The sequence below is a fragment of the Gymnodraco acuticeps genome, unplaced genomic scaffold, assembly GCF_902827175.1.
Source record: "Gymnodraco acuticeps unplaced genomic scaffold, fGymAcu1.1, whole genome shotgun sequence".
NCBI classification, from domain to species: domain Eukaryota; kingdom Metazoa; phylum Chordata; class Actinopteri; order Perciformes; family Bathydraconidae; genus Gymnodraco; species Gymnodraco acuticeps.
The window spans coordinates 865,355-892,105 of record NW_022991443.1 but is presented as its reverse complement, the minus strand read 5'-3'; the positions used below and the strand labels follow the sequence as shown (position 1 = coordinate 892,105).

Sequence of the window (26,751 nt, the reverse complement as noted above, 5' to 3'; positions counted from 1 at the left end):
CAAGTCAAACTATCTGGCTGTGAAAAAGGCCAACGATGGATATCAAGTCTGGTTTTTTTCAAATATGAGTATAGGTTTAGCCAGACAATACAAAATAATAGAATTCCAGACCTTTTTCACTGCCATTTTATTAAGATTACATTTAAAAATATCAGTTAATTTTAAAACGTAACACACATTATTATCTGGTGTAATTAGCTGTGATCTCATGCCTTTATAGATTTCAAACTTCCATCAAAGGCTCATTCTAAATGATTCAAGTAATGTATTTAGTAGACTGATATATTTCAACATAACAATTTCTTGATACCTTATCGAGAGAGACCAATCAGTACAATCTGCATGGGACTTCAGCATAGAAGCATAAAACGGTATAATACAGCAAGGCATTTAAGTTGCTATTAAAGGAGAAGGGGAGCAAAACAAATGTTTCCCCTTTTGTTTAGTCATAGGGAACTTCATTGTCAACTTCCATATGTGTAGGAAAAAAACAAACAACAAGGGTTTAAAGAATACTGAGATAGAAACCATAAAACCTGAGGGAAAGTTAAATTCACCCAAAGTAATGCCAAATACTCATTATGTATTAAGATGTGGTTCGGTATTATAATATCTTAGAAAAACCACCCAGTCCAGCTCAATGGAGAACACACAAAGCAACATGCTGAAGGAAGGAAAAAGTAACCTCATGTATTGTGTGCCTTCTGCACAGTATGTTCCGCTTCTTTGCAATTAGTGTTACCCAATCTGGCATAGCACTTTTCTACCAGTCTATTGGCATCCTGTGGTCTTTTTCAAAGCTAGCCAGAACCTCTGAATTGTTCACCTCAAACTTCTCAATAAAGTCATGCCTTTTGGCAGTTTGTTCCACACAACCATGTATCACAAACCAGTGGCGGCGCAGTGCCTACAGGTATCAGAGACCAGGTGTATGTCGTCCACAGTGCTGGTGGTTTACCCCTCTCCCATTGGGTGTGCTCTTCAGCCCTGGCCCAGCCTTGGCACCTTTCCACTATCATCACATTGCCTCACTGACAAGATTTAAAGGCACATCATGTAATTACACATAATATTGAAATGCCCTTGTTCTGAAAATGTTTACATGCCTAATACAAATAAATATCTCTTAACGTTAAATGCTCCCATGACATATGACATGTTAACTCAACATATGTCCTTTTGCTTCACATGCCTAATAAAAACCTAAAATGCCCTCCCTCCTCCAACAACAGTCACCTTGCTCAAGTGTTTAGCCGTTGTCAACGTTCTGCAAGTTTTGCAAAACTGTATTGGCCGTTAACTCTGGTAAAAACCTAATTAAGAACAATATTACGGATGCGTTGTTTATATGTCCAAAGAATGCTTCACAACCCAGAATAATATGGACATACAGTATCCCTCATATCTTAATTGGAGAACTTGGGGTTTAGACATTATCGCAATTTCCAAAAGTTATGCTTGGCATGATCGTATCAAATTGAAAATATTGTCATATAGGAACACATTTTTGAATATTAGTGTGTATGTAAACTTAGTAACTTAAGAGGAAGATACAGTTTGGGTTCTGTTTCAAGCTATTGTCAACACAACAATATGTTTTCAAAGAATGGGACATTCCAATAGCAATTACATGTTTTCAGATGTTGGTTTTAGGGGATGAGACAATGGAAAATGTTGTATTTCCAAAATTCGTTGGGAATGACTTGAAAGAAGTTGTGAGCTCGGGAAAATATTAGAGGAAGATATTAAGCACTGTCTCATTTAGGGATTAAAGGTTAGCCGATTGCCAGTACAGTAAAGGGAACAATATGTTTTTGTTTGTCTGCACTGCGTTGTGTACCATTTTGGTCAAAAGTCTCAAAACAAGCCAGAGTTGCTCCTCGTGAGCAGACAGGTATAATCCTATGTACAGTAAATCACACACTAGTCTCATCTGGACATGTTCACAAACACACAGCCATCATGTGCAAACCTCCCATCTCATAAATCATACATGACAACACAAAAGCGGGACAACAGGCAGAAGGGGCTTTTATTTTTGAAGCACTTTTTGCATATTCCAGACTAAGGAATGCATGTTGGGGAGAACACCTGTATAAAGTCAGTCAGGACGGGTCCTCTCCAGACATGCTGACACACTTTTGTGAATACAGGTCAGCTGCGTGGTATGGAGCACACCTGGACTGCTCAGTCAGACACTGGCATCCGCACAATCACACAGACGCCTCCTCTTTGCTTTCACTGCTATTTAAAATCTATAACCCTGGCGTCTCCTTTCCAAAATAAATATCCAACGTCCCCAATAACCCCATCCTCCCCTTGCTTCTTTCCCAACATATCAACCTGTTAAAAGTTTACGGAAACACTTTGGCACAGCTGAACCCAAACTGTAAGCTCGCATGGAAAAGCACTCAGAAGACGTAATCCCGAAAGAGACAGCGGGCAGATAGGTCGACAATGCAGCGCTTGCCAGTTTCTCGGTTGAGTGTAGTTGTATGTGAATTATATGTCTTGGCACCGCCAAACAATACTAGCTTGACTGTAAGGATTTGTGTTTGTGAGGCTGATGGATGGGGCTAAGTCCTCCTCAGGGATGCCACAGGGGCTCACTGTCGGGTTAAATGGAAAAGTGGATTGGATAATTGAAAATCTCCGGATGTGATCCCAGAAACTTTCAGCGGATAAATGCACTACTGCTTCCAAGGAGCAATATTTCTGACTGCATGATATCCAAGTATCACATCAATATCTCGCTTCTTTTTAATGTGCTGCCCTTGGGATGTATTCGATATCACTGCCAACTCTATTAGCAATGACAACATAAGCACTGTACTAAACTCATGGAGATGTTTATCTGTGATTTGTGCCTTTTCTTTCGCCATCCCTAATGCTGTCATGCAGCCAATTGAATTATTTGTTACTACAGTGCTTCGATTAACAACATTGCCCTCCGACCTCAGTAACTTTTACTGTCTAAAAATGGTTTAAATGGTCTTTTATTACTTGGCGCTGGAGACGGCTGTTTTTCTTTTTGTGTGTCCGTCACTATGTAGGTCTGTCTTTCCATCTGTCCCATTCTTAAACGCCTTGTGGTTTGTTTGTTTCTTTTTTCAAATGTGGCAACGTCCATTTGGACTCATGGATGTACTGATCATTTGATTTTGGTGGTCAAAGGTCAAGGCCCCCTCACAAAACACATTGGGGCTATAACTCCAGAATTGGTATGCTTACTAAGACAATTTCATGCAATTGTCTAATAGGATAATATAAATAAAGTTATTAATTTTTGGACAGACACGGATGTAAAGTGCAACTTGACTGGTTGACGGAGACATACAGCCGTAGGCGGGGATTTACATTTGTCTGCTGAATGACAGAAAATATCTAATATCGTTTATTATAGAAGTTCAAGGGCTTGTCATTGTCATTGGTTGGCTACCATAAGGCAGTTGGGTACCCAAGCATGCAATTATTTCGATGTTGGTGCACACTACGGAATATATTCTGTTATACTCGTGTTTTTCTTAAATAAAGTAGAAATGTAATATTATTTATTTTCAATTTCTCCCTTTTCTTTATCTAGATGTTTCTTGAAGCTCGGGGAGTGGCAGCTCAGTCTGCAGGGCATCAACGAGAGCACCATCCCCAAAGTGCTGCAGTATTACAGCCATTCCACCGAGCATGACCGCAACTGGTACAAGGTCAGTTATCTCCCTTTTAACTCTAACCTTTCACTTTTGACTCTGTGGCAGCAGTAACATTCCAGCTGTGTCGGCAGGAGGTCTCCCTGACACTGTGTCACCAGGAGAAATTAAGAAGCCATTGTATTGCCCTGAACATGTCATAACATCGTGTGTTTAGCTTCTGTCTGCACACGGTTCATTTATTTTGATCGTCAGATTGTGCCTCTTCTGATGCGTCCAAGATACGAGCTGAAGGAAAAGCTGACATGGCTGCCTATTTTTCTTGTCCATGCATGTGCTGCGGGCTACAAAAATGTCGGTCAACACACACATCCCTCTTCATATCCATTATTTCCAACTCTTATGTTTGGATCAGTATAATTGCAGCCCCCCAGGACAAAACTGTCCCTTAGTAAACTGGAAAATGACATCATGAACAAACATGCGAGTTGTTTCCAGTAACCACTTCTTAGAAATACATCTTCAACTAGTTTGTACCAATTTTCCCGCAGGCCTGGCATGCCTGGGCAGTGATGAACTTTGAGGCAGTGCTGCACTACAAACACCAGAACGCAGGACGGGACGACAAGAAGAAGAAGCGACACGCGAGCGGCGGCAGCGCTAACAGCGAGGCCAGCAACAGTGACAGTGAGGCGGACAGCACCGAACACAGTCCTGTGCCCTCGCCCGGACAGAAAAAAGCCAGCGAGGTGAGAGTGACAGAACATTAATCCCTATTCACACACACACACACACACACACACACACACACACACACACACACACACACACACACACACACACACACACACACACACAACACACACGCACACAACACACACACACACACACACACAACTACCTGCAAAGTACATTTTAGTCAAACCCTAACCACTCTGCTGTCCCTGGTTAAAAGTTATACATTTTGTAGGGTCGCTTGACTTGTGAAAATCTTAGTCGATTTCTCCACAAAGAATCATGCAAAAGCACCACATTAAATTGTGTGTGTACGTTTCTTGGAAATAAGTCATCCAGCAGGAATAAGCATTAAAAAATGACTAATTGACAAACTCATTTTCATTCAAGCAAGACCAAAACAAGTATAGGTCAAAACAATGTAACAAGAAAACGAACATCGTTTTGTTGACTCATCCATTTGTGGCTTTAATCAACAGATCTCTAAAAGTGGGTTTTCACAAAGTATCATGCAAAGCACCACTTTAAAATGTGCATTTACCGGAGATGTGCTCATACATTTCTTGGAAATTAGTCTTTTGACAGGAAAAAGCATTTTTTTTAAATCCATAATTGGCAAATAATTCTCAGTCAACTTAGGCCAAAACGACTATAGGTCAAGAAAATGTAATAAGAGCGGGCAGCCCTAGAATTGTTTAACTTAAACCTCCGTCTGTCACTCTGAATGAGGTGAAAGTCACAGAGGACTAAGCCCTCTGCACACCCATCCATGTTTAACACTTAGTGGTATTCTCTTACTACAGCACTCCCGGTGAAACCTATGTATAAATTATAAGTTAGACAGCATGAGTTTTGAAAGACTTTTTCGCTAAAGAAAGTGTGTTAAATAACACAACCATTTTGTTGACTTTTATTTAAAGGATCTAATCGACAGATCTCTAAAAGTGAGTTTTCACAAGTTATCATGCATGAGCATCACTCTTAATCTTGTGTTTACCGGAGATGTGCTCATAAGTTTGGTAGTAAGTCATTTACATTAAAAACCATGAAAAACCATTAGAGAAATGATTTAATTGAGTAAATAAAGCTCAGTCGCCTATGACCAAAACAACTATAAGTCAAGAATATTTAAGAGAGGGCAGCCCTATAATTTCCTAACTTAATTCATTGTGACTCTCCAGACTTTTGCCTTCCCAACGTTAAGTTGAAACCAAGAGTATCAGTTGTCCAATGTAGTGTTTTGTCTTGCTTTAAGAATTGTCTGTTGTGTGCTGTGCCTCCACAGGACCTATCGAAGACGTTGCTTCTCTACACAGTTCCTGCTGTTCAAGGTTTCTTCCGCTCAATTTCCCTGTCCAGAGGCAATAACCTGCAGGACACACTCAGGTGAGTTTAATGACTCTAACACACTCTGGGAAAAGAGGTCCAAGCAAACAAACTGCTCCCATATTCCCAGTCCAGAACACTGAGGACCTCTAGTGGTTAAATGTGATTGTACTAGTTATTGTCTTTAATCATTTGGAAGAAGATTGAATAATGTTGTTTATTTTTTCTGCTGTTCAGGGTTCTGACTCTGTGGTTTGACTATGGTCATTGGCCTGAAGTGAGTGAAGGCCTGGTGGAGGGAATCAAGACCATTCAAATAGATACATGGCTACAGGTAAAACACACAGAAACACTATTACACACAGAGAGAGAGAGAGATAGCATAGAGTGGATGAAATGTGCTATGTGTATTATAATAGTGAGAAGGTTTGACCAGTAGAAACAGTGGGGAGAGAAGTAGTCGGCTATAAAAAAATTAGTAAAAGTAAAAACGTACCTCAAAATGTAAGTAAAGTACTTGAGTAAATGTACTTGTTACATTCCACCACTGAGGAGAAAGGGGTAATGCCTCCTTTATGCTCCCTTCACTTACAAGAAAAGATTTCTATAGTGTCAAGTCTTGCTTCACATGCTGTCAATTATATATATTTCAAAGGTTACTGAGTCTTTATTCAATGTTCTCTCCCTGTGCAGGTGATCCCTCAGCTCATAGCTCGAATCGACACTCCCCGAGCTCTGGTGGGCCGACTCATCCACCAACTGCTGACAGATATCGGGCGCTATCATCCACAAGTAAGTGTTCTCACACAATACCGCTAATGCTGTTTCATAACAGTATCAAGAACGCAGTTCCTATGGTAACTTCTCTGTTCCCCTCCAGGCTTTGATCTACCCGCTCACTGTGGCCTCCAAGTCCACAACCACCGCCCGACACAATGCTGCTAACAAGATCCTGAAGAACATGTGTGAACACTGCAACACGCTGGTGCAGCAGGCCATCTTGGTACAGAGATTTCATCATTTCCATTCAGCATTACTCGATTAAATCAGCATCATGAAGATACAAACTCGAAAAGCAAGGATCCTGCAAGGAAAATATCCTGTAATAAGCCAAACTATTTAAAGTAATGTTTTTTAGGGCCCTAGCACAGACAAAGGTTGGAGCAGAAGACCTATTGTAAACCCTAATGTTATTATTTTTATTTTTATAGAAAGCTTAAACATGCTCCGAAACCAATTTTTCTTGCAAACCAACATTTTCATTTGAAGGGTCTCGTTCCTTACTATTTGTAATTCGTTTTTTATTAGCTTAGGTCGAAATGGGTGTTTTCAGTCTACAACAGAAAATGTATAGGATTTCTGCTGTCCTGATATCAACAAGGAGCAAGGGTAGCAAACGTTGTTGTTTTTTTTACTTTCACAAAATAATTATCAACTATCGAACCAAAGCTCCTAATTCTTGTCTCCTTCATCTTTTGTCCCAGATTCAAATTCTTGTTTTTGGACCCATAAAAGCAGCATTACTGGAAATCTATGAAAAAGTAGATGGTCTTTTACTGTTGCAAACCAGTTATTTGCGCTCTTTTGGTTCAACTGTAGAGAGTTCAACCTTGTCTTTTTTTCTTTATGCTGTATACTGTATAGACATGTCATTTTCCTCTTGTAGAAGACTTAAAATAATATAAGATGTCAATATTTTCCATGATGCCTGATATCTTATACCTGTGAGTGGGAGGGGCTGTATGATCAAACATGTTTCTCTTCCTCCAGGTGAGTGAGGAGCTCATCAGAGTGGCCATCCTGTGGCACGAGATGTGGCACGAGGGCCTTGAGGAGGCATCGCGCCTTTATTTCGGCGAGCGCAACGTCAAGGGCATGTTTGCCGTGCTGGAGCCTCTGCATGCCATGATGGAGCGAGGACCGCAGACCCTCAAGGAGACCTCTTTTAATCAGGTGCGTGCCAACTCAGATTGGGTTTGAATAGAGAAAAGAGTTCAGTCTGTTTTTGCAGCACCACAAACTAAACCCTCTGAATGTCTCCTGTCCACCGAAGATTAAAAGTTGCACGACCCTTGAATTAGGCACTATTTGTTGTGGGAAATCAACACTAATGCACTAAAGGAACATTAACATTGGCTTCCCTTTCACATTACTCCTCTAAGTCACACTGTAAATAAAAACTTTGAAAAATCAATGATTAAATATTTATATCTTCTATTTAATCACAAAAGGAACTATGTTTAATCACCACTAATGCAGTGTGAGTTTGTGCACATGACTATTTACGTCACAGCCATAAGTCATAGCGTTGACCCCGGCTCTGTGCGCAAGCACCATCAGATGTTTTCCATTCAGGCTGCCTTTGCACATGTACGCTATTAAATACAAAATATTTATCGAAATCCTAGATTAATCAAGTTGGAACAGTGAATTTGAATGCCTTGACATTCAGTTTTTATAGCTTAGGTTTGGCAAAGCTTTCTCGTTTAATTGCGTGAGTCATTGTACAGAGACAGAGAGTGTTTGTCTCCCTCCGTGCTGCAGGCTTACGGCAGGGACCTGATGGAGGCTCAGGACTGGTGCAGAAAGTACATGCGCTCTGGAAACGTCAAAGATCTGACTCAGGCCTGGGACCTCTACTACCACGTGTTCAGACGCATCTCCAAGCAGCTGCCACAGGTGAGGGAGACTGTGACACTGCACTCATATTCTGTTACTCTTATTTTTCTTATACAATTCAAGATTAATTTAGGATTACTGTCTGCACATGGATAATATAAATAGATGCAGAAGGGGATGAAGTACTCCTTTACTTAAAGTGGACCTATCATGCTATATTTGAATAATATAGTGTAGGACCATACCTATATAAGGCACATTTATACTTTTTATTTTTCAAAATACCAAACGGATCATGCATTTTAGCCATTCCTCATTTCGCTCAATTTAACAGTGTCTTTGCATGGGCTGATTCTGTGAGAACAGCACCATCTACAGGCCTGGCATATGTACTACAGCGTCTCCAGCGCTTTCGAACGGCAATGTCCGTGGCTGTCTCCTCCTGATTGGTGGAGTTGGCCCAATAGCCATAGCGCCACTTCTGTGACGTCACAGAAGTGTTCAAATCTGGATCAGTCTGTATCAGATCCGTTGCAGCCCCTTTTTAAGAGATTTGGGTATGGAGGAAAATAGAGAGGGTTGTGTTTTCTGACACTTGGTGAGTTCCCTGGAACACTGGGGACACATATGCATGAATAAAAGACGTACAAAAGTGCATTTTGCATGATAGGTCACCTTTAAGTACAATTGGATATACTATGGCCTTTTATTTGGAACTCCAATGCACACTCTTCATTCAAATCACAGATCAAAACTCCAAACCCCACAAACCTTTTCAGAGCTTCTTCTAATGTGTACATAATATCAAGTGCTTTATATTTTACGTTTTTTTTGGGGGGGAGGGGGGTGAAAAGTATTATAATTATTGCTATTATTGTTAAATTACTCTATTACGTAAGTAAAAGTCCTTAGGAGTACAACGTCTGAATGTTCTTGGAGTACAAGAAAATATATGAAAAAGTACTCATTCTGCAGATTTCAGAATAATAAAAAGTACACAAGTATTATCAGCCACATTTTCTTAAAGTATCAAAAGTAAAAGTACTTGTTAAACAAAATTGCAGTTTTCACAGTATTATTGAAGAAGAAGATTCAACTTATTGTCATTACACAGTACAGGTACCGTGTAACGAAACGGTTTCTCTGCATTTGACCCATCCTAGTGTTAGGAGCAGTGTGCTGCCATTATGAACATTCTGATTATTATATAATCATGTTTTATGGGGTTTTCATCAATGGTTGTAGTTTGTCAAGTGGAGTCAATTTTAGTACAGCACTGCATCATATCATATAAGTATATCATGTGTTCTATTTATACAATTAAGTAACAAATAACTACAGTATGTGCATTCAGTGTTAAATAAATGTATGGGCTAAATAGTATGATATATGCCTCTGAAATGTAGTGAAGTAACATTATGGAAACACTCCGATAAAGTACAATAAAGTCAAAATAATACTTAAATAAGATACTTGAGTAAATGTATTTAGTTACGTTCCACTACTACTGGGAAAATTCAAGCTGACATCCCACAATTTCTGCCTTCCCTTATGTCCATTCCAATCTCTTATCAGACGTGATGAGATACTTTTACTTTTGATCTCATGAGAGGTGAATCTGTGCTTACTTTCTCTGTCATGTAACATGATGTTATACTGGAAGATTATGAAAGGGAAACAAGGGGCTTCTTTCATTCTTCCATGTCCCAGTAAATCATTAAACAAGATGCCAGAGGTAGTGTTGAAAGATGGCAGAAAGTGATGAGACAGAGGTATGATCGACGTCGAAGAGCGATGGCAGAGCATCATGGGATAACATCGCCTTATTTATATCATACACCCTGTAGGCAGTAGCAAACAGCTGCTCTTGATCATTAAATGGATACACTTGAATAGTGTAAAGATTTCCACCCATCACCATAACATTCTGCCAGTTTGATATTTAAAAATGTCTTATATTGCAAGTTTTCTGGAATCAAATATCTACTTATTTGCCAACTTTAGGCAAGGCAAGTTTATTTATACTTTTCAACACAAGGCAATTCAAAGTGCTTTACAAAAAATGAAAGACATTAAAAAAATGGCATTTACTGCACTTTACTGGAATAAAAGTCTTAATATTGGATAATGCCGAACTTAAAATAGTTTTTCATTTTGAATCACTTTTTAAATCTGAAAACTCTAAAGAACCCCCCAAAAATTATATAAAAAATGTCATTTAAATCAGGCGATGAATATATGACAAATCCCTCTTTAAAAACCTTGGTAATATAGCTAGCAATAAAACTGCAAGTATGTAAGAGCTACTGAAGATTTCTGCCTCAGAGTATTAGAACAAATGGCGGTTAATAACATTCAATGTAAAATTCCATACATTTAGCAAAAAACTACAAATTGAATCATGAATCTTCCTCATTTGGTTTCTTAAATGAAGTCACTACAGTTGGCGTAGTTGCTACAGTGAAATTCAACTGATAGATGTCGTTCCTCGCAGCAATGAGTACGTAGTTGAAGAAAGACATTTCTAGTTTCTCTCGCATCACAAATGGGGGCGGCATCTTTGCAATGTGGGCATGGTCTTGTTGTAGACGAGCCCCCCTGCTGTGCCATTACAGTAATCAGCATGCATAGTAACAACATGCTGGGAGCTTTTCTTTATTCACCCTCTGGGCATTACCATAGAAATAGACTCTCTGTAGGATGCATCAAAACACAGATCAAGAGCAGCATGATGCTGTGATGAAGTAACCGTGCATTCAGAATTGAACTGTAAAAGCATATAAATTGATTTAATGCCACTTAAATCATGGTTGAAAGCACACAGGCGGAGAATTTGAAGTGTTCCGGAGTGATTTACAAGAGGTTGTGTATACACCCACATTTTTGCTGTAATTTAAAAAGGATCCATGTTTTCCTTGTGCAATCTTTTTTTAACTTTTACCTGGGCTGTCGATGTTAACATGCTAGCACTTGCGACAAATGGTAACTGCACTCGTTTGCTTAAGGTGTGCTTAAAACGGGAAAGGCATTTAGCTAAATCATGCTCTAGTTTCATGACATTGCTCAGGAGATAAGGGACAAGCTAACCACTGTAGGACAGAAAGTGCTCCGAATATGATAGCGACAGCGAAAATACTACCATACGAGCATATGCCTTGTGTAGTGCACATTATACAGAGGGCAATCACAGCGACTCTCTGCGACGGTGTCTTTGTCAATGCCTTAGCTTAGTATCAGGAAATTGAGAAACTATATACTATTATTAAAAACTTGCTTAATCACAGATTATATTTGTGAACGCGATTACATTTTGAATCGATTGATAACACAAACTCTCGTAAAAACTAATTGTCTCTTCTTCTTCTTCTTCTGCATCTCCACCTTAACACATTTCCACGCAGCTGACCTCTCTGGAGCTACAATATGTGTCTCCAAAGCTGCTGATGTGCCGAGACCTGGAGCTGGCTGTGCCGGGCACTTATGACCCCAACCAGCCCATCATCCGCATCCAGTCCATCGCCGCCTCCCTGCAGGTCATCACCTCCAAGCAGCGCCCACGCAAACTCACCATCATGGGTAAGATAGGGAGCAAATGCACAGGCCTCATGGCTCTGACCCTATTATATTAGGAACATATATTAAAGACTATCTGTTGTCAGAGTCGTATGCTTTCAGCAGGCGTGGGCCATCGCATTAGGAGAAAATTCAATATTAATAGAATCTTTACCCACACAGCTCCAGGGCCACTATTTATTTTAAATTCATCTGTCAAGGCAAAGTTCTGTGTGTGGGTAATACAACAGAATACAAACAAACTAAACAAGATTAAACTAAGTGTTAACTTAAAGGGGACATATTATGCTCCTATTTCAGGGTCATACTTGTATGTTGCCAAGGGTTTTTAAAAACACATTATTTTTCTCATACTGCCATATATACCTGTTTTGATCCTTAATATTAGTATTCAACACATCCTTATATTAGTATATTACCTAATATACTAGGGATGTAACGATATACCGAATATCGCGGTATCGCGGTAAATAAACGTCCCAATACCGTCGTGAGACTGACAAAATCTACCGCAATCTTTTTTTTTTTAATTAATTTTTTCAAAAAAATATTATTTTTTAAACACTTTTTTTAGTTTTAAACCTTTATTTAACCAGGTGGTCCCATTGAGATCATCGATCTCTTTTTCAAGAGAGACCTGTCCAACATGGCAGCAAGTAGGTTACAACATGAACATAAAACAACAGAACACAAAAGGACATCGTATTTACACAGTGCTACATGTACATGCCTAGAGACATTGACAAGTACCAACAGTATATTTATATCTCGCCCTGTCAATAAGCCTCACCTTCTTGGCAAAAACTGTATTGTTTTTGAAGTGGTGGTGAGACGATGCACAGTTTGACCCACTGCTGTCACCCATGGCCAAAGCATATCTCTCCGTCCCACTGAGGTGGCGTTAGACTTTTTCGCTGTCCGTCATTTTGACAGACAGGATCGTAAAATGTCCGTCATAATCCCTTATTACCCGTCGGGTCTGAACAGTTCACGAGAGAGCACACTCGTGAACTGTCAACGGGGGGGGGGGGGGGGGGGTTGTTATGCCGTGTGTGCATGCACCTCGCAGGAGCGCACACAGCGTAAAGCAAAACCTCCCAGACATGTGTTGATCTCTACGGCAAAGTACGGTTTGGAAACTATATCATTTCCTTTTGGAGGGCATGCATAACACGGCATAACACCAGAGCCTCGCTGCGGGGAAACGTTGGCGCTGTTCTGAGTTTGTTCTAATCTGTGAAAATGACAGACTGCTTTCAGATTTTTCCGTCATTGATAAATAAAATATTCGGTTAACGCGACCACTGCTGTCCCAGCAACACCAGTACCAAGCGAGAGAGTTTTTTACAGAGCAGGGGATATTGTAAACGCCCAAACATCCCAGCTTATAAATACCTGGAAATGTGGACATTCTCATATTCCTAAAAACCTGTCTGATGATGCTGAGTGAGTGACTTAGTGAGTTTGAGTTGAGTTACTTGAAAAACTAAAGTGAAACTTGATTTATTTTATTGCAGGGTCTGATTATTAAATGTTTATTTGTGAGATGCAGTGGCACAAAGAAAATGCCTACTTTGTTTGGTAGTACTATAGGTTTCTTGTTCCAGTCTGTTACTGTCACTTTGTTTTTGACACTTTAAAATACTGCTATCCTACTAAAATGCTGTACAAATCAGATATATTATGTAATAAAGAAACATTTTCCGAGTAAAAAAAATGTTTATTGAAAAAAAGAAAATAGAATTTTGTTTTATTATTTATTATTCAATATCGCGATAAATACCGTACCGTGGACTTGTTATCGCGATATTATCGTACCGTGAGTTTTTGGTATCGTTACATCCCTATAATATACCCAACCTAAGTATTTGACCCATCCTTATACTAGTATTTGTATTCAACCCTATATGTACTCATTTCTTAGGATCCCTTTTGGCAAAAGCACAATCTGCTCTTATGCAAAACAATTGCAACGGTAGTTCTCAAGCCGTTGAGATGTTAGTGATACTCAGATGTGGGGTAGTACATTCTTATGAGCCTGCATGTGATAGAGGAAGCAAACCCAAAATGTAATGGCTTGTTGAAGCCCATGTTTTATTCCCCAGACAGCTCACAATAACTGTGTGGGTTGTCCTATTTCACACTTTGTTGGTTAGAAGGAACGCAAACGTAAATGCATAACCACTGAAAATAGTGAGTTTTAAAAGGATATTTCCCCTTTAATACCAAAGGAATTCTAAAATATCCTGAGAGAAATGTTGCAAGCAAGTCAGATCAATTTGTCAGGAATCCTCTCAACACCATCCATTGGCATTACTTTGAATACAGAAATAAATAAATGTGACATGTTCTCACCCTCTCTGCTATATTAAATATGGCACTGAAGTGCTTCTAAAATGGCACTGCACTATAAAGTCACCTTGTCTGGAAGCCAAATCCTCGGATTATCAATCAAAAAAAAGGTTCACTTTACTTCTCCACGGCTCTGTGTGGTACCTTGCTCTGATGTATCCCATCACTGCTACACAACATACTCTGTAAAATATGATAGCCAATAAATCAGCTGACCTCTGGAGCAAGACTTCAGATTAAGAGCTGTCAGCCACTACAGAGCGCTTAGATTTACTGTCAGCGCTCTGTCCCTCCGGTGACACACAATGCATTGCTCACTGGGACTGTCATTAGGAGCAGACTGAGGATCAGGCAGGGACTCAGTCCAACTCCTTCCACTGGAAGTATCACTTAACTCCATTAAAGGGAGCATGATAATTACTGTGTTGGTAATCATTGTAATGCGGCCTGTTGAGAATAGTGAGGACAGTTAAAGATAGAAGAACATTAGATGAGTGACATCACCTGTAATTAAGGAGTTAAGTACATTTTCTCACTGTCATTCTGCCTAAAAGGACTGCGTTAAAGTCATCGTCATCCAGTACATAGATACATATTTTTATGTTTCATATTCTGATATTAGTATGCAACCATCCTAATATTAATAAATAACTTACTATTAGTATTTAACCCATCCTAATATTAGTACACAACCCATCAAAGTATTAGTATTTAACCCACCATTATATCACTATTCAACCTTATACAAGTATTCAACCCATCCTAATATTAGTATTCGACCCATCCTTATACTAATATTCGAACCAGCCCTAATATTAGTATTGAAGCCATTCTAATATTAATATACAAACTTATATTAGTATTCAATCCAATCCAATGTGCATTGATCAAGAAAAATGAACAGAACTTCATGTGAACTTCACAAGCTACTTTCAGTGTGTACTTGTAAGGCCATCTGTGTGTTCTGCTGCACAAATCACATCGTTTTCGGAGAGCCATTCCAAACCGAGGGTGCCCATTAAGTGAGGGATTATTGCTGTAGGAGTGACGGGGTTCATATGAAATCATTTATTGCCGGCTCAAACTCACTAGACATGGCTTCAGGCGGAGGTAATGGATGCAGCTGCAGAGCGCCCCGGAGAAAACAGCACGTACAGCCAAATCCAACCATTTAACGTTTTTGATGTAACGCGTTAACCCTTTTAGGAGCAGTGCCTCAATGTTGTGTTTTGTTGCGCCCTCTGCAGGCAGCAATGGCAACGAGTTCATGTTCCTGTTGAAGGGCCACGAGGACCTGAGGCAGGACGAGAGGGTCATGCAGCTGTTTGGTCTGGTCAACACGCTGCTGGCCAACGACCCCGCGTCCTTGCGCAAGAACCTCAGGTAAACACACAGTCGTCCACACGAGAGGCACACAAGTTCCACTACATTTCATACTAGTGTTGTAAACAAATGTAATTAAAGAAAACATACTGCATTGGAACTGATTTACCATGCTGTTTTGACCAACACTGTTGCATGGCAATCATAAAGTATTATCTAATAAAGTATTTAAATTGAAGTATATTTGAATAAGAAATGTAGATGTGAGGCAGTCTTACTGGCTCTTGAACAAGTGCAGTACCTCAAGAAGAATATTGTTTACTTAAAAATAAAGAAGTTGAATTATTTGTAATGTTTATGTTCATTCATTCTGCTATCTGTTGTGTTAAAGCATTGTTACAATTATCGGAAATTATCTAAAAGTACTACTTTATTGTTATGCCATCCACCTTGTTAACTTTTCCATGTGGTATCAGAAATGGTATGCAATATCAATATTTTACAATAAATATTGTCCCAACTCTTGAGCACTCACACATTTACTTGCACACTTGTGGACATCGTTTGCACAAACAATGATTGAAAACTTGAAAAATAATTGTGCCCTTGTATGTGTGTTGGCCTCTTCAGCATCCAGCGCTACGCAGTGATCCCCCTCTCTACTAACTCAGGCCTGATCGGCTGGGTGCCCCACTGTGACACCCTGCACGCCCTCATCAGAGACTACAGAGAGAAGAAAAAGATTCTGCTTAACATTGAACACCGCATCATGCTCAGGGTGAGTACCACTAGCATGTATTACATCTCTAGAAGAACTGCAGGATTTTAAAAACACAACAATTTAAGATTACTTTGATCGATATTGAACTGCGACATCTTTCACGATAATAAAGGGAATGTTCATTTTGCATCATTATTAACATTGATAAATATAATAAAGAGATCATGTTGTTTTTTAAACAGGATCTGGACCAAACAATACGTTTAGTTAATTCTGTAGAACACGATATGGGGCAGGGATATCTCTGAAAATGGTTCATGCTAAATTGTATTTTAACACATATTTAGCCTTTAATAAATGTTGTGCTTCCTGCTACTTGAGTATTGCGCTAGTCCATAATGCAATTTAGTAACATTATGATTAATTATATAGCCCAACTGCCTATTTAATGACATTATAGAGCACATACTTCAGTACTTTTAGTTCACCTAGCAATATAAAGATGTCAGTGACAGTACAATCAAAGAATGGATTTAAATCTCAACACACATGTTCATTAAAATGTTTTTTTTCATTTTGTGCCATTACTTGTTTTAACCATGAATGGGTTTGTAAATGTGTTATTTTCCATAATAAGCCCTCCTTCTTAATAGACTGATCAAAGCTGAGGAAGCATCTGTTTTCAGTGATTACTCTGATGAATACCAATTGTTCCTTAATGAAAGCACATTCACATGTCCTTAATTGTCATGAATTAACTCAATTTCTCCACCTCAGAAATGCCTAATTAGGCCTAGAGAACTAATAAATACATAATATTCCCTTTAACGTGACTAAAGGAAGTGAGACTACCTCACATGACGCATTGTCGCAGGGTGGGCTGAGACCCTGACTTTAGTTCCGCAAAAAGCTCATACACTGCTTTGATTGGAAACTGTTCACTGAGGAAGACACATCAAGGCTACAGGAGGAAGGCGAGGCTGAAGTTCAAGTGTCATCAGTCTGAAATAGGATGGATGGCATGAGGTCTACTTGTGGTATTATTTGCCGGTCAACAAGATGAAAAACAATAGACCTTGTTAGAATGAAGAGGAAAATGTCACTCAGCCGCTCTGTCAGTAGTCCTCTGCTTACAGAATAAAATAACTTAAATGAAAAACAACCTTTTTTGCAGCATATTTCAAAGAAGTTTCATCCATAAATGAATTCCAAAAGTTGTGTGAACAAATTAAAGGCGAATAAACCCTTTAATGGATATTGCCCTTTGCGCACCTTTTCTTCTTTCTGCTGGCATGTTTTGAATAAGACTGATTTTATTTTTAATGGTGTTATTAATTATATGCCGCAATCAGTTTAAGCCTTCTAAATGGCAATATATTAAGTTGACCAGTCAATCAGCAGGGCCATTAATCAGCTTTAGATGAAACATGAGGGAGATGGGAGAGTGAGACAATGATAGATTTGCGTCTTTTGGACTGTCACTGTGTTTCTTTCCCCCAAAAACCTTATCGTTCATTACATGTAAAGCATTACCACGGTTATTTTCAGCTCTGCCTCAAGTTTGTAAGGAACTCTGCTGTAATAATATAATAACCGTGGTTTTCTATAATATAATAACCTTTAGGGCACACGCAGTCTATGAAGATGGCACATTAAATGTTTTTAAAGCATTACATTAACATGTTGAATGCTTTTGACAGTAAACACTTGGTATTACGTTTTCATCACTGGTGCACTCAATTGTCAAGGTTGCTTTATGCAAGACATTTAATGTGCATTGCAGTTTAATTGTAAATGTATTTCAATTTGAAGAAATTATAATAAGCCAGGTACTTGTTATGTATCAGGTGTTCATGATTAACATTTCTTTTCATAAAATACTTTCTTTTAAACTCAGGAAATTTGAATACAAAATAAATAAAGCACAATTTGTCTTTTTAATTAACCTAAATAATCTGAATTTCTAATAATAATAATTATAGCACCAATAAATCCAATTGAAGGCAACATTCAACAGAAAACACCGTAACAACCCAAATAGGTGCATACAATTAACGTGTAAAACATTTGAATCATCTTTTGGATCTTTCGTAAAGACAGTGATGACATTTCAAACGCAATTAATTGTCAAGGTTGCGATGACCCGGGTGAAAACATAAGAACCATTAACCTTTTATAAATTCCTTTTGCTCTTTTATTTAATGCTGACTTCATATTAATGCACCATGAACTTGAAATGCAAAATCCAGAATCAGTCACTTGCGTTTGAAGACTCTTAAATTGAACTTGTCTAAACCTGATGACTGATGTTTTCATTCACATTGAAGGTTCTTTTTGTAACTGTCTTTGTATGTTTCAGATGGCCCCAGACTACGACCACCTGACGCTGATGGAGAAGGTGGAGGTGTTCGAACACGCCGTCAACAACACGGCGGGAGACGACCTGGCCAAGCTGCTGTGGCTGAAGAGCCCCAGCTCCGAGGTGAGTGTTCTCTCCTCCGCCAGCACAGCGCAGGATGATTGAGTGAACTTGATCTTTTCAGCATCCATCCTCACATTTCACTACTCCTGCGGTAAAATGTCAAAAGTGTTCAGTTGTCGAAAGATAAAATGAAGACGTATACATTCACCTTATCCTTGGAGGCTTAACTGGCAGTGGTTTTATAAAGGTTTTCACTTGATGAAGAGGAAACATAGAGAGCAGAGGAAAGCATCTTACAGGGACCCTATTATCCTTTCAAGGGTTCCCCCTTCCTGTAATGTGCTATGTAGGTGATTGTGCATGTTAATGGTCTGCAAAGGCTAAATCCCAAAGTTCCCTCTCCCACACACTCACCTTGATTTCTTTAAGAGTTCAAGGTTACACATGTAGAGAAAGGGATATACAAATGACCATGTTGTGCGTAATGTTCCTTTAAATAAAACAGTTGTTTTTGCTTTTAGTTTTCTGGGTTGTGTGTCCTACTTTTAAACCACTGACTTAGCAGAAATGAACACACATACCTTCAAATTGAATACATTTTTAGAAACATTAGTACCCGGTGGTCCTCGCGTGTGTATCAAACAGAGATTTCTGCGCCATTTTCCACACTTTCTGCTCTCAAGGTGACTACAATACAGCTCTCATAAAACACACGTCCTCTCTCCTCCAGGTGTGGTTTGACAGAAGGACCAACTACACCCGCTCCCTGGCTGTGATGTCAATGGTCGGCTACATCCTGGGACTGGGTGACAGGTGGGTTTCTCTCCTTTAATGTTAACTTATTTTGTTAGTTAAATATTTTGTTCTTTTTATTTAATTTAATCTTTTATTGGACATTTTTACTTACAATTATTTTTCTAATAAAATAGCTTATTTTATTTGATCTTTTTATTGTACTTCCTTATTTCTTGTGTTTTATAAATGTTTTTTAAAATTATTTATTACCCATTTTACCGCAGGATAAATCAAGTATTTCTGATTCTGCTGATTATAATGACAGTTATCATGAGTCATTAATACGAACATGATCTTTTTATTCTCCAGGCATCCATCCAATTTGATGTTGGACCGGTTAAGCGGCAAGATCCTCCACATTGACTTTGGAGACTGTTTTGAGGTAAAATTAGATTTTCTGTCTACACAACAGATCATTTTATTTATTTATTCATCAAAGACTAACCCATTCCAACCTTCAACAGGTCGCCATGACCAGAGAGAAATTCCCTGAGAAGATTCCCTTCAGACTGACGAGGATGCTGACCAACGCCATGGAGGTATGTCAAAATCCCTCTCACAGAAAATCTTTTTTAATTAGTTCCTTTTTTCTTTTTGTATAACGAGTTAAATATCCCCCCACATTAAAGCTACAAATCCTCCTCTACTAGACTCAAACCGAATCCTATCTGAACCTCTTCTTGTGTTTCTTCTGTAATTCAGTCCAAAAAATTATTAATCTTTGCCGAGTGTGAAGCGTTTTATCAGAAGTCACGACTCACTGTGCCTTGTATTTAATGAGAAAAGAAAAAAAAGAATTTCAAACTAAAGCATTAAGATGAGTTTTGGGTTGCATCATCTCTTTAACTACTTGGAGAAGTTTTTGAAGTTAGCAAATAAGCACAAAACAAGAATCAAGATTCAAAAAAGAGTTGCATCCCCACGAAATCTTGGACTGTCAAAAATAAAACAACAATCAAATACATCACCTTCCACTTTTAGACATTTTTCGTAATTCTTTTTTTTACAATTAAAGACAAAATAATAATTAATTGATCTAGAAAGAAAGGCCCTCCATCGACCTACCAACATGGGACAGAAACGTGACCTTCAGGTGTTGGGAAACGTTTGTCTCCATCAGTGACGTTGTTTATGTGTGATTGTGCGGCAGGTGACAGGCTTGGACGGTAACTACCGGATCACCTGCCACACGGTGATGGAGGTGCTGAGGGAGCACCGGGACAGCGTCATGGCCGTGCTGGAGGCCTTCGTCTACGACCCGCTGCTCAACTGGAGGCTCATGGACAGTAAGAGACCTTTAGCTGAACAACAACCACCTTAAAGAATCACATGACAACAACAAACCCATAGAATGAAGAAGAATAAATACTGCAACATTCTAATAATAGAAGAAGCATATTTTATTTCAAGAGTCCAAAGCATTAAATTGAATCGTATGAAGTGAAAAAAACTCTCAGTAGTCAAATGTAAATCCATTTGGCTTGTGTGCAAGAGAGAAATTGACCAAACGCTTAAGGAGGTGGCGTACACGTCAAATTCAAGTGAACAAAGTGAATGATTGTCTCTGGCACTCCTTCAGCTCACGCTGTAAGGTTGTTTTTAGCTAGACATTTGATCTGAAGTAGGATAATTCATCAGTCTTATTGTAAAGGAGGGTCAATGAAGTTTTCTTTACTTGAAGAAATAATAGGAGTCAGGGAATGTATAGGTGGGTTTTCTTAATTTAAACGATTATAACTACAGGGGTAACAATTGTAGCAATAAGAGTAATCGCTTTTGCTGCACTCCCTTTTTCTTTTATTATACTTGTACTTTTAAGTCCCAGTTTTTGTATTATGACATTTAAAATATATATATATATATTAAACATAACAAAGCTATATCAAACATGCAAGAAAAATGCCCACTGGAAAAAGAAATAAAACAGAAAGCATAGACGGAAAAAAACATTATAAAATGTGTAAAAAAATATAAACATTTACAGCACAAATGGACTATTAATTGTTTCTGACTTACTTCCAGAGACTGCATTAGTTGGAAACCCATTAGTGTTTTCTTTCTACACTTGACATTAATGTGCCCATTTCCTGAATTAACGTCCTCACAGTCGGACACTACTTAATGTTTAGTATGTCTTCTTGCAACAGGAAACATAACTTAAGCTTGCACATATTTAAAAAAAATTGGAGACAACTCTATTTAACACATCAGTGTCTCAGTAAAGGTTATAAGAAAGCTTCAATCTTCTGCATTTTTAAAGGTCAGAACAATGCTGCTGCTTTCTGTGTGACGGATGAAAAATAGAACATAGTTATTTTTATGTCAAGGGACAAAGATAACACTCACACACACCTTTCCTGTTTCACCCGCAGCAAACACCAAAGGCAACAAGCGTTCCCGCACCAGGACGGACTCGTACACCGCGGGGTCAGTGGGTGAGTACAGTACAAACTCACAGGTTTTCTATTCTGAAATGCTAGATCATGTTTAAATTGTGACTGTGTGGTGTCCTCTGCAGAGACTCTGGAGGGAATAGACCTCGGAGAGACGGTGCACAAGAAACCAGGGACCACGGTGCCAGAATCCATCCACTCCTTCAGTGAGTTAGCAGCTCCTCCTGTTGTTGATCCTTTTTTTCTTCATAAGTACCCCACTCTCTCGCTGTCATATATGGAGCACATGCTGTTCTGTTGTAACGCAGCACTTAAGTCCATTTTGATTTGAGCTGCAAAAACGCTCGACGTAGAGAGAGCACTTGCATTTGCTTTTGTTTTTTTGTTGTAGTTGTTGATGCCAGCATGTGTGTTTTTATCTTTCAGTCGGAGATGGCATGGTACAACCTGAGGCTCTCAACAAGAAAGCCATTCAGATTATCAACAGAGTGAGAGACAAGCTCACAGGTGAGACGTGCTGTACTAACAACCTAGATATAGTAGTACACAAGCTGCTGCTTATCTAGAGTTTTGATCCTTTGTATTGTACTTTAAAGGAGCCCTATTATGCTCATATTCAGGTTCATTTTTGTATTTTGTGCCTCTACTTTGAATGTTTACATTCTTTATTGTTTAAAAACAGATTGGAATTTTCCGGTAAAGTTTTAGTGTGTTGATGAGTTTGTTCCCGGCAGGTCGAGACTTCTCTCACGATGAGACGCTGGACGTGCCGACGCAGGTGGAGCTCCTGATCAAGCAGGCCACATCTCACGAAAACCTGTGCCAGTGCTACATCGGATGGTCAGTACTGCTGCTTTAATGTTTTAACTAACTGCATTTACTCAAGTACAGTACTTAAGAAGAATTTTAAGCAACTTGTACTTCACTATTTCCATTTAATGCTAATTTCTATTTCTGCTCTTCTGAATGTCCAAAATATTGTACTTTTTACTTCAATATATTTACTCGACAATTTGAATGTCTTCGCCGATCAAGATTATTAATACAAAATATGCTTTTACAAACAAATTACTTGAGTATATATATTATAAATGTAGCTTTGCGTGTTTTGAAATGTGCTCTATCTTCAACAGTTGTGATAAACACATTAATGTATATTAATATTTAATACAGTAGTTCCAGAATATGAAATGGGCCGTGATTAGTACTTTTTTTATATCTTTATTATAGAAAGACCATTGCATGGAAGGAATCCAGGAAATCACATTGTAGGATTTGTAATGAATTAATTGGTAAATTCCTCGGTAAAATAAGTATTTGGTCACCTACAAACAAACAAGATTTCTGGCTCTCACAGACCTGTAACTTCTTCTTTAAGAGCCTCCTCTGTCCTCCACTCGTTAACTGTATTATTGGCACTTGTTTGAACTCGTTATCAGTATAAAAGACACCTTTCCACAACCTCAAACAATCACACTCCAAACTCCACTATGACCAATACCAAAGAGCTGTCAAAGGACACCAGAAACAAAATTGTAGACCTGCACCAGGCTGGGAAGACTGAATCTGCAATAGGTAAGCAGCTTGGTGTGAAGAAATCAACTGTGGGAGCAATTATTAGAAAATGGAAGACATACAAGACCACTGATAATCTCCCTCGATCTGGGGCTCCACGCAAGATCTCACCCCGTGGGGTCAAAATGATCACAAGAACGGTGAGCAAAAATCCCAGAACCACACGGGGGGACCTAGTCAATGACCTGTAGAGAGCTGGGACCAAAGTAACAAAGGCTACCATCAGTAACACACTACGCCGCCAGGGACTCAAATCCTGCAGTGCCAGACGTGTCCCCCTGCTTAAGCCAGTACATGTCCAGGCCCGTCTGAAGTTTGCTAGAGAGCATTTAGATGATCCAGAAGAGGATTGGGAGAATGTCATATGGTCAGATGAAACCAAAATATAACTTTTTGGTAAAAACTCAACTAGACGTGTTTGGAGGAGAAAGAATGCTGAGTTGCATCCAAAGAACACCATACCTACTGTGAAACATGGGGGTGGAAACATCATGCTTTGGGGCTGTTTTTCTGCAAAGGGACCAGGACGACTGATCCGTGTAAAGGAAAGAATGAATGGGGCCATGTATCGTGAGATTTTGAGTGACAACCTCCTTCCATCAGCAAGGGCATTAGGCGCATTCACACTGCGGTACTTTTCCCACAAAGGTTCATGTGAACTTAGTTCATGTGAACTCTTTAGTTCGCATGAACTAAGTACAGATCGCGTTCACACTGGAAAAAGTCCCTGGGGGTGGATTAGGCAAATGAAGCCGCTGACGTCACTTGTTCTTCTTCTGCTTTGGGCTTACTGGCAGGCCGCAAACCACTTCACGGCGTATACTGCCGCCCAAAGTCCCCGGCCGGAAGTCCCCGGAGTTGGGGACTGGCTTCAGTAGAAGCTGCTGGGACTCCCAGCAGCTTCTACTGAAGCCTTCCGAGTAAATCGCCAGAACGCCGACACCTCCTCATCTCCACCGCTCCCATGTTTTATTTTGTGTTGCCATAAGTTAGTCTCTCTGCGTTTCTGCGCTGGGCTAATGCTAATGCTAATAATGCTAATGCATGGATAATAAAATGGCGGCTTCACAAAACTTTTTGGTAGTTTTACGGGGCATGGTTTGCAATCCGCCCAGCCAATCAGAAATATAGCTCTTTTCTCACAAGAGAGCCGCACGAAAGTCCCTGCTCTCTAGCAGGGACTTTCGTGGGGGTAAAAAGGTTCACATGAACTAATTTTAGTACCGGCTCTTTTTGGTGTGAACGCGATAAAAGAGTTCACATGAACTAAGTTCACATGAACCTTTGTGGGAAAAGTACCGCAGTGTGAATGCGCCTATAGAAGATGAAACGTGGCTGGGTCTTTCAGCATGACAATGATCCCAAACACACCGCCCGGGCAACGAAGGAGTGGCTTCGTAAGAAACATTTCAAGGTCCTGGAGTGGCCTAGCCAGTCTCCAGATCTCAACCCCATAGAAAATCTTTGGAGGGAGTTGAAAGTCTGTGTTGCCCAGCGACAGCCCCAAAACATCACTGCTCTAGAGGAGATCTGCATGAAGGAATGGGCCAAAATACCAGCAACAGTGTGTGAAAACCTTGTGAAGACTTACAGAAAACGTTTGACCTCTGTCATTGCCATCAAAGGGTATATAACAAAGTATTGAGATGAACTTTTGTTATTGACCAAATACTTATTTTCCACCATAATTTGCAAATTCTTTAAAAATCAGACAATGTGATTTTCTGGATTTTTTTTCTCATTTTGTCTCTCATAGTTGAGGTATACCTAGGATGAAAATTACAGGCCTCTCTCATCTTTTTAAGTGGGAAAACTTGCACAATTGGTGGCTGACTAAATACTTTTTTGCCCCACTGTGGGAATTGTCCAGAGTATTTTTAAACTATACTGTATATCTACGTTTACTGAAGTAAAAATATCTGTGTACTTATTATTGTATTTTAAACATGTGAAGTATTGGTAAAAGGGGTTGTGTGTTGTTCATATGATGTTTCTTTAGCATAGCCCGACCTGCACTTCCTGCACACATTTCTTTCATCTCTGGGTACATGAAGCAGAATCAGACTTGACAGAACTGAACCTTTTTTTTTTTTTCTTCTCTCTGCAGGTGTCCATTTTGGTAAAGAACTGTCTCCGGTGGACAAGGTTACACCTGACATTTTACTCTCACTGGTAAACAAAGAAGAAGCACTCAACTCAAATGGATATCCACTTGAAAAAGCCACGATGCAAAGCCTTTGAGAAATATGTTTTTTTTTCTTGTAGAATAATCCCACTTTCTGTCACATATTTAAGGTTATAAGAAAGAATCTTATGAGCTAAGTTCTAACCTGATAATCATAATTTAACTAAAATGACGTTCCTCGCTTTTAACATCATAATACAAGCTTTATACGGTGGCCATATTGTAATAAGTTATGACATTTCTTATATCACTCGCTGTATTAAAAACCCTCCAGTCCGTTGTGTCATTGTGTATTACAATACAGAAGTTGATTTGAGATGATCACAATGTACTGTGCCATTAAACCCTGTACAGACACCACTGTGGCTGCACTGTGTTCATTTGAAAGCTTTGGGTGCCTTTTATCAGTTAAAAATGGAAAGAAAAGTATATTTTCAATTAGCGGTGTTGCAAATAATCGTTTCTACGATGCATTGCGATGCGGACGTGGACGATTCGGTCTCGATGCAGTGACGGAAGATAATCGGTTATAGCGTAGTAACGTTGCTTCCTGATTTTCCGGCCGCGGCTTTACTATAACGTTTTTTTTTTCTGTCACTTTAATATCAAATCGGTTGGTGACGCAGAGATCAGGGAACAGACGTGACAGCGGCACAGCAACACCAAACACGGAGCAGTCTGCTTTATCCACCAACACAACACCACCAGTCCAGAACCAACAGCAGAAGGACCCGCTCTGAATCACTCCGTGTCGCTGCGGCACAGGAATTTATGTTTTTCAAAAATACAATCATGTCAGGTTTTTGGTGGATTTAATTAAGTCTTGGATTGCAAAGTATGAATGTCCTCTAGCAATTTGCAGACGATATATACGTGTGTAAAGTTTGTGAAGGCAGGAGGAAAAAAGCTTCCGCGATCACCGTCTCCTCGTCGTTCCTCCAAACCCCGCCCCCTCCCTGAAAATAATGAGTGACAGGCTGATAGTGACCCAATAGAAACTTTATTATTCACTTAATCACTGAGATATAATGAAGCTAATTTAATCTCATACATTCATGGGATTTATGTAACAGTGAGACAGAGAATGT

General features: G+C 39.3%; 1 protein-coding gene across 1 annotated transcript in view; it reads left to right on the top strand.

The window, feature by feature from the left end:
* The window catches only part of mtor (mechanistic target of rapamycin kinase), a 127,816-nt gene extending 101,793 nt beyond the window's left edge, over nt 1-26,023 (top strand). The window contains exons 38-58 of the mRNA XM_034196335.1: nt 3,584-3,701; nt 4,196-4,393; nt 5,665-5,765; nt 5,943-6,039; nt 6,399-6,497; nt 6,586-6,708; nt 7,476-7,658; nt 8,250-8,384; nt 11,726-11,900; nt 15,497-15,632; nt 16,203-16,350; nt 18,653-18,775; nt 19,446-19,528; nt 19,820-19,892; nt 19,975-20,049; nt 20,661-20,796; nt 21,883-21,945; nt 22,029-22,109; nt 22,330-22,410; nt 22,638-22,743; nt 25,586-26,023. Coding sequence (XP_034052226.1) covers nt 3,584-3,701; nt 4,196-4,393; nt 5,665-5,765; nt 5,943-6,039; nt 6,399-6,497; nt 6,586-6,708; nt 7,476-7,658; nt 8,250-8,384; nt 11,726-11,900; nt 15,497-15,632; nt 16,203-16,350; nt 18,653-18,775; nt 19,446-19,528; nt 19,820-19,892; nt 19,975-20,049; nt 20,661-20,796; nt 21,883-21,945; nt 22,029-22,109; nt 22,330-22,410; nt 22,638-22,743; nt 25,586-25,601 — 2,350 coding nt within the window. The 3' untranslated portion in view covers nt 25,602-26,023. The remainder of the gene's footprint in view (nt 1-3,583; nt 3,702-4,195; nt 4,394-5,664; nt 5,766-5,942; nt 6,040-6,398; nt 6,498-6,585; nt 6,709-7,475; nt 7,659-8,249; nt 8,385-11,725; nt 11,901-15,496; nt 15,633-16,202; nt 16,351-18,652; nt 18,776-19,445; nt 19,529-19,819; nt 19,893-19,974; nt 20,050-20,660; nt 20,797-21,882; nt 21,946-22,028; nt 22,110-22,329; nt 22,411-22,637; nt 22,744-25,585) is intronic.
* The last annotated feature ends 728 nt before the right edge of the window (nt 26,024-26,751 follow it).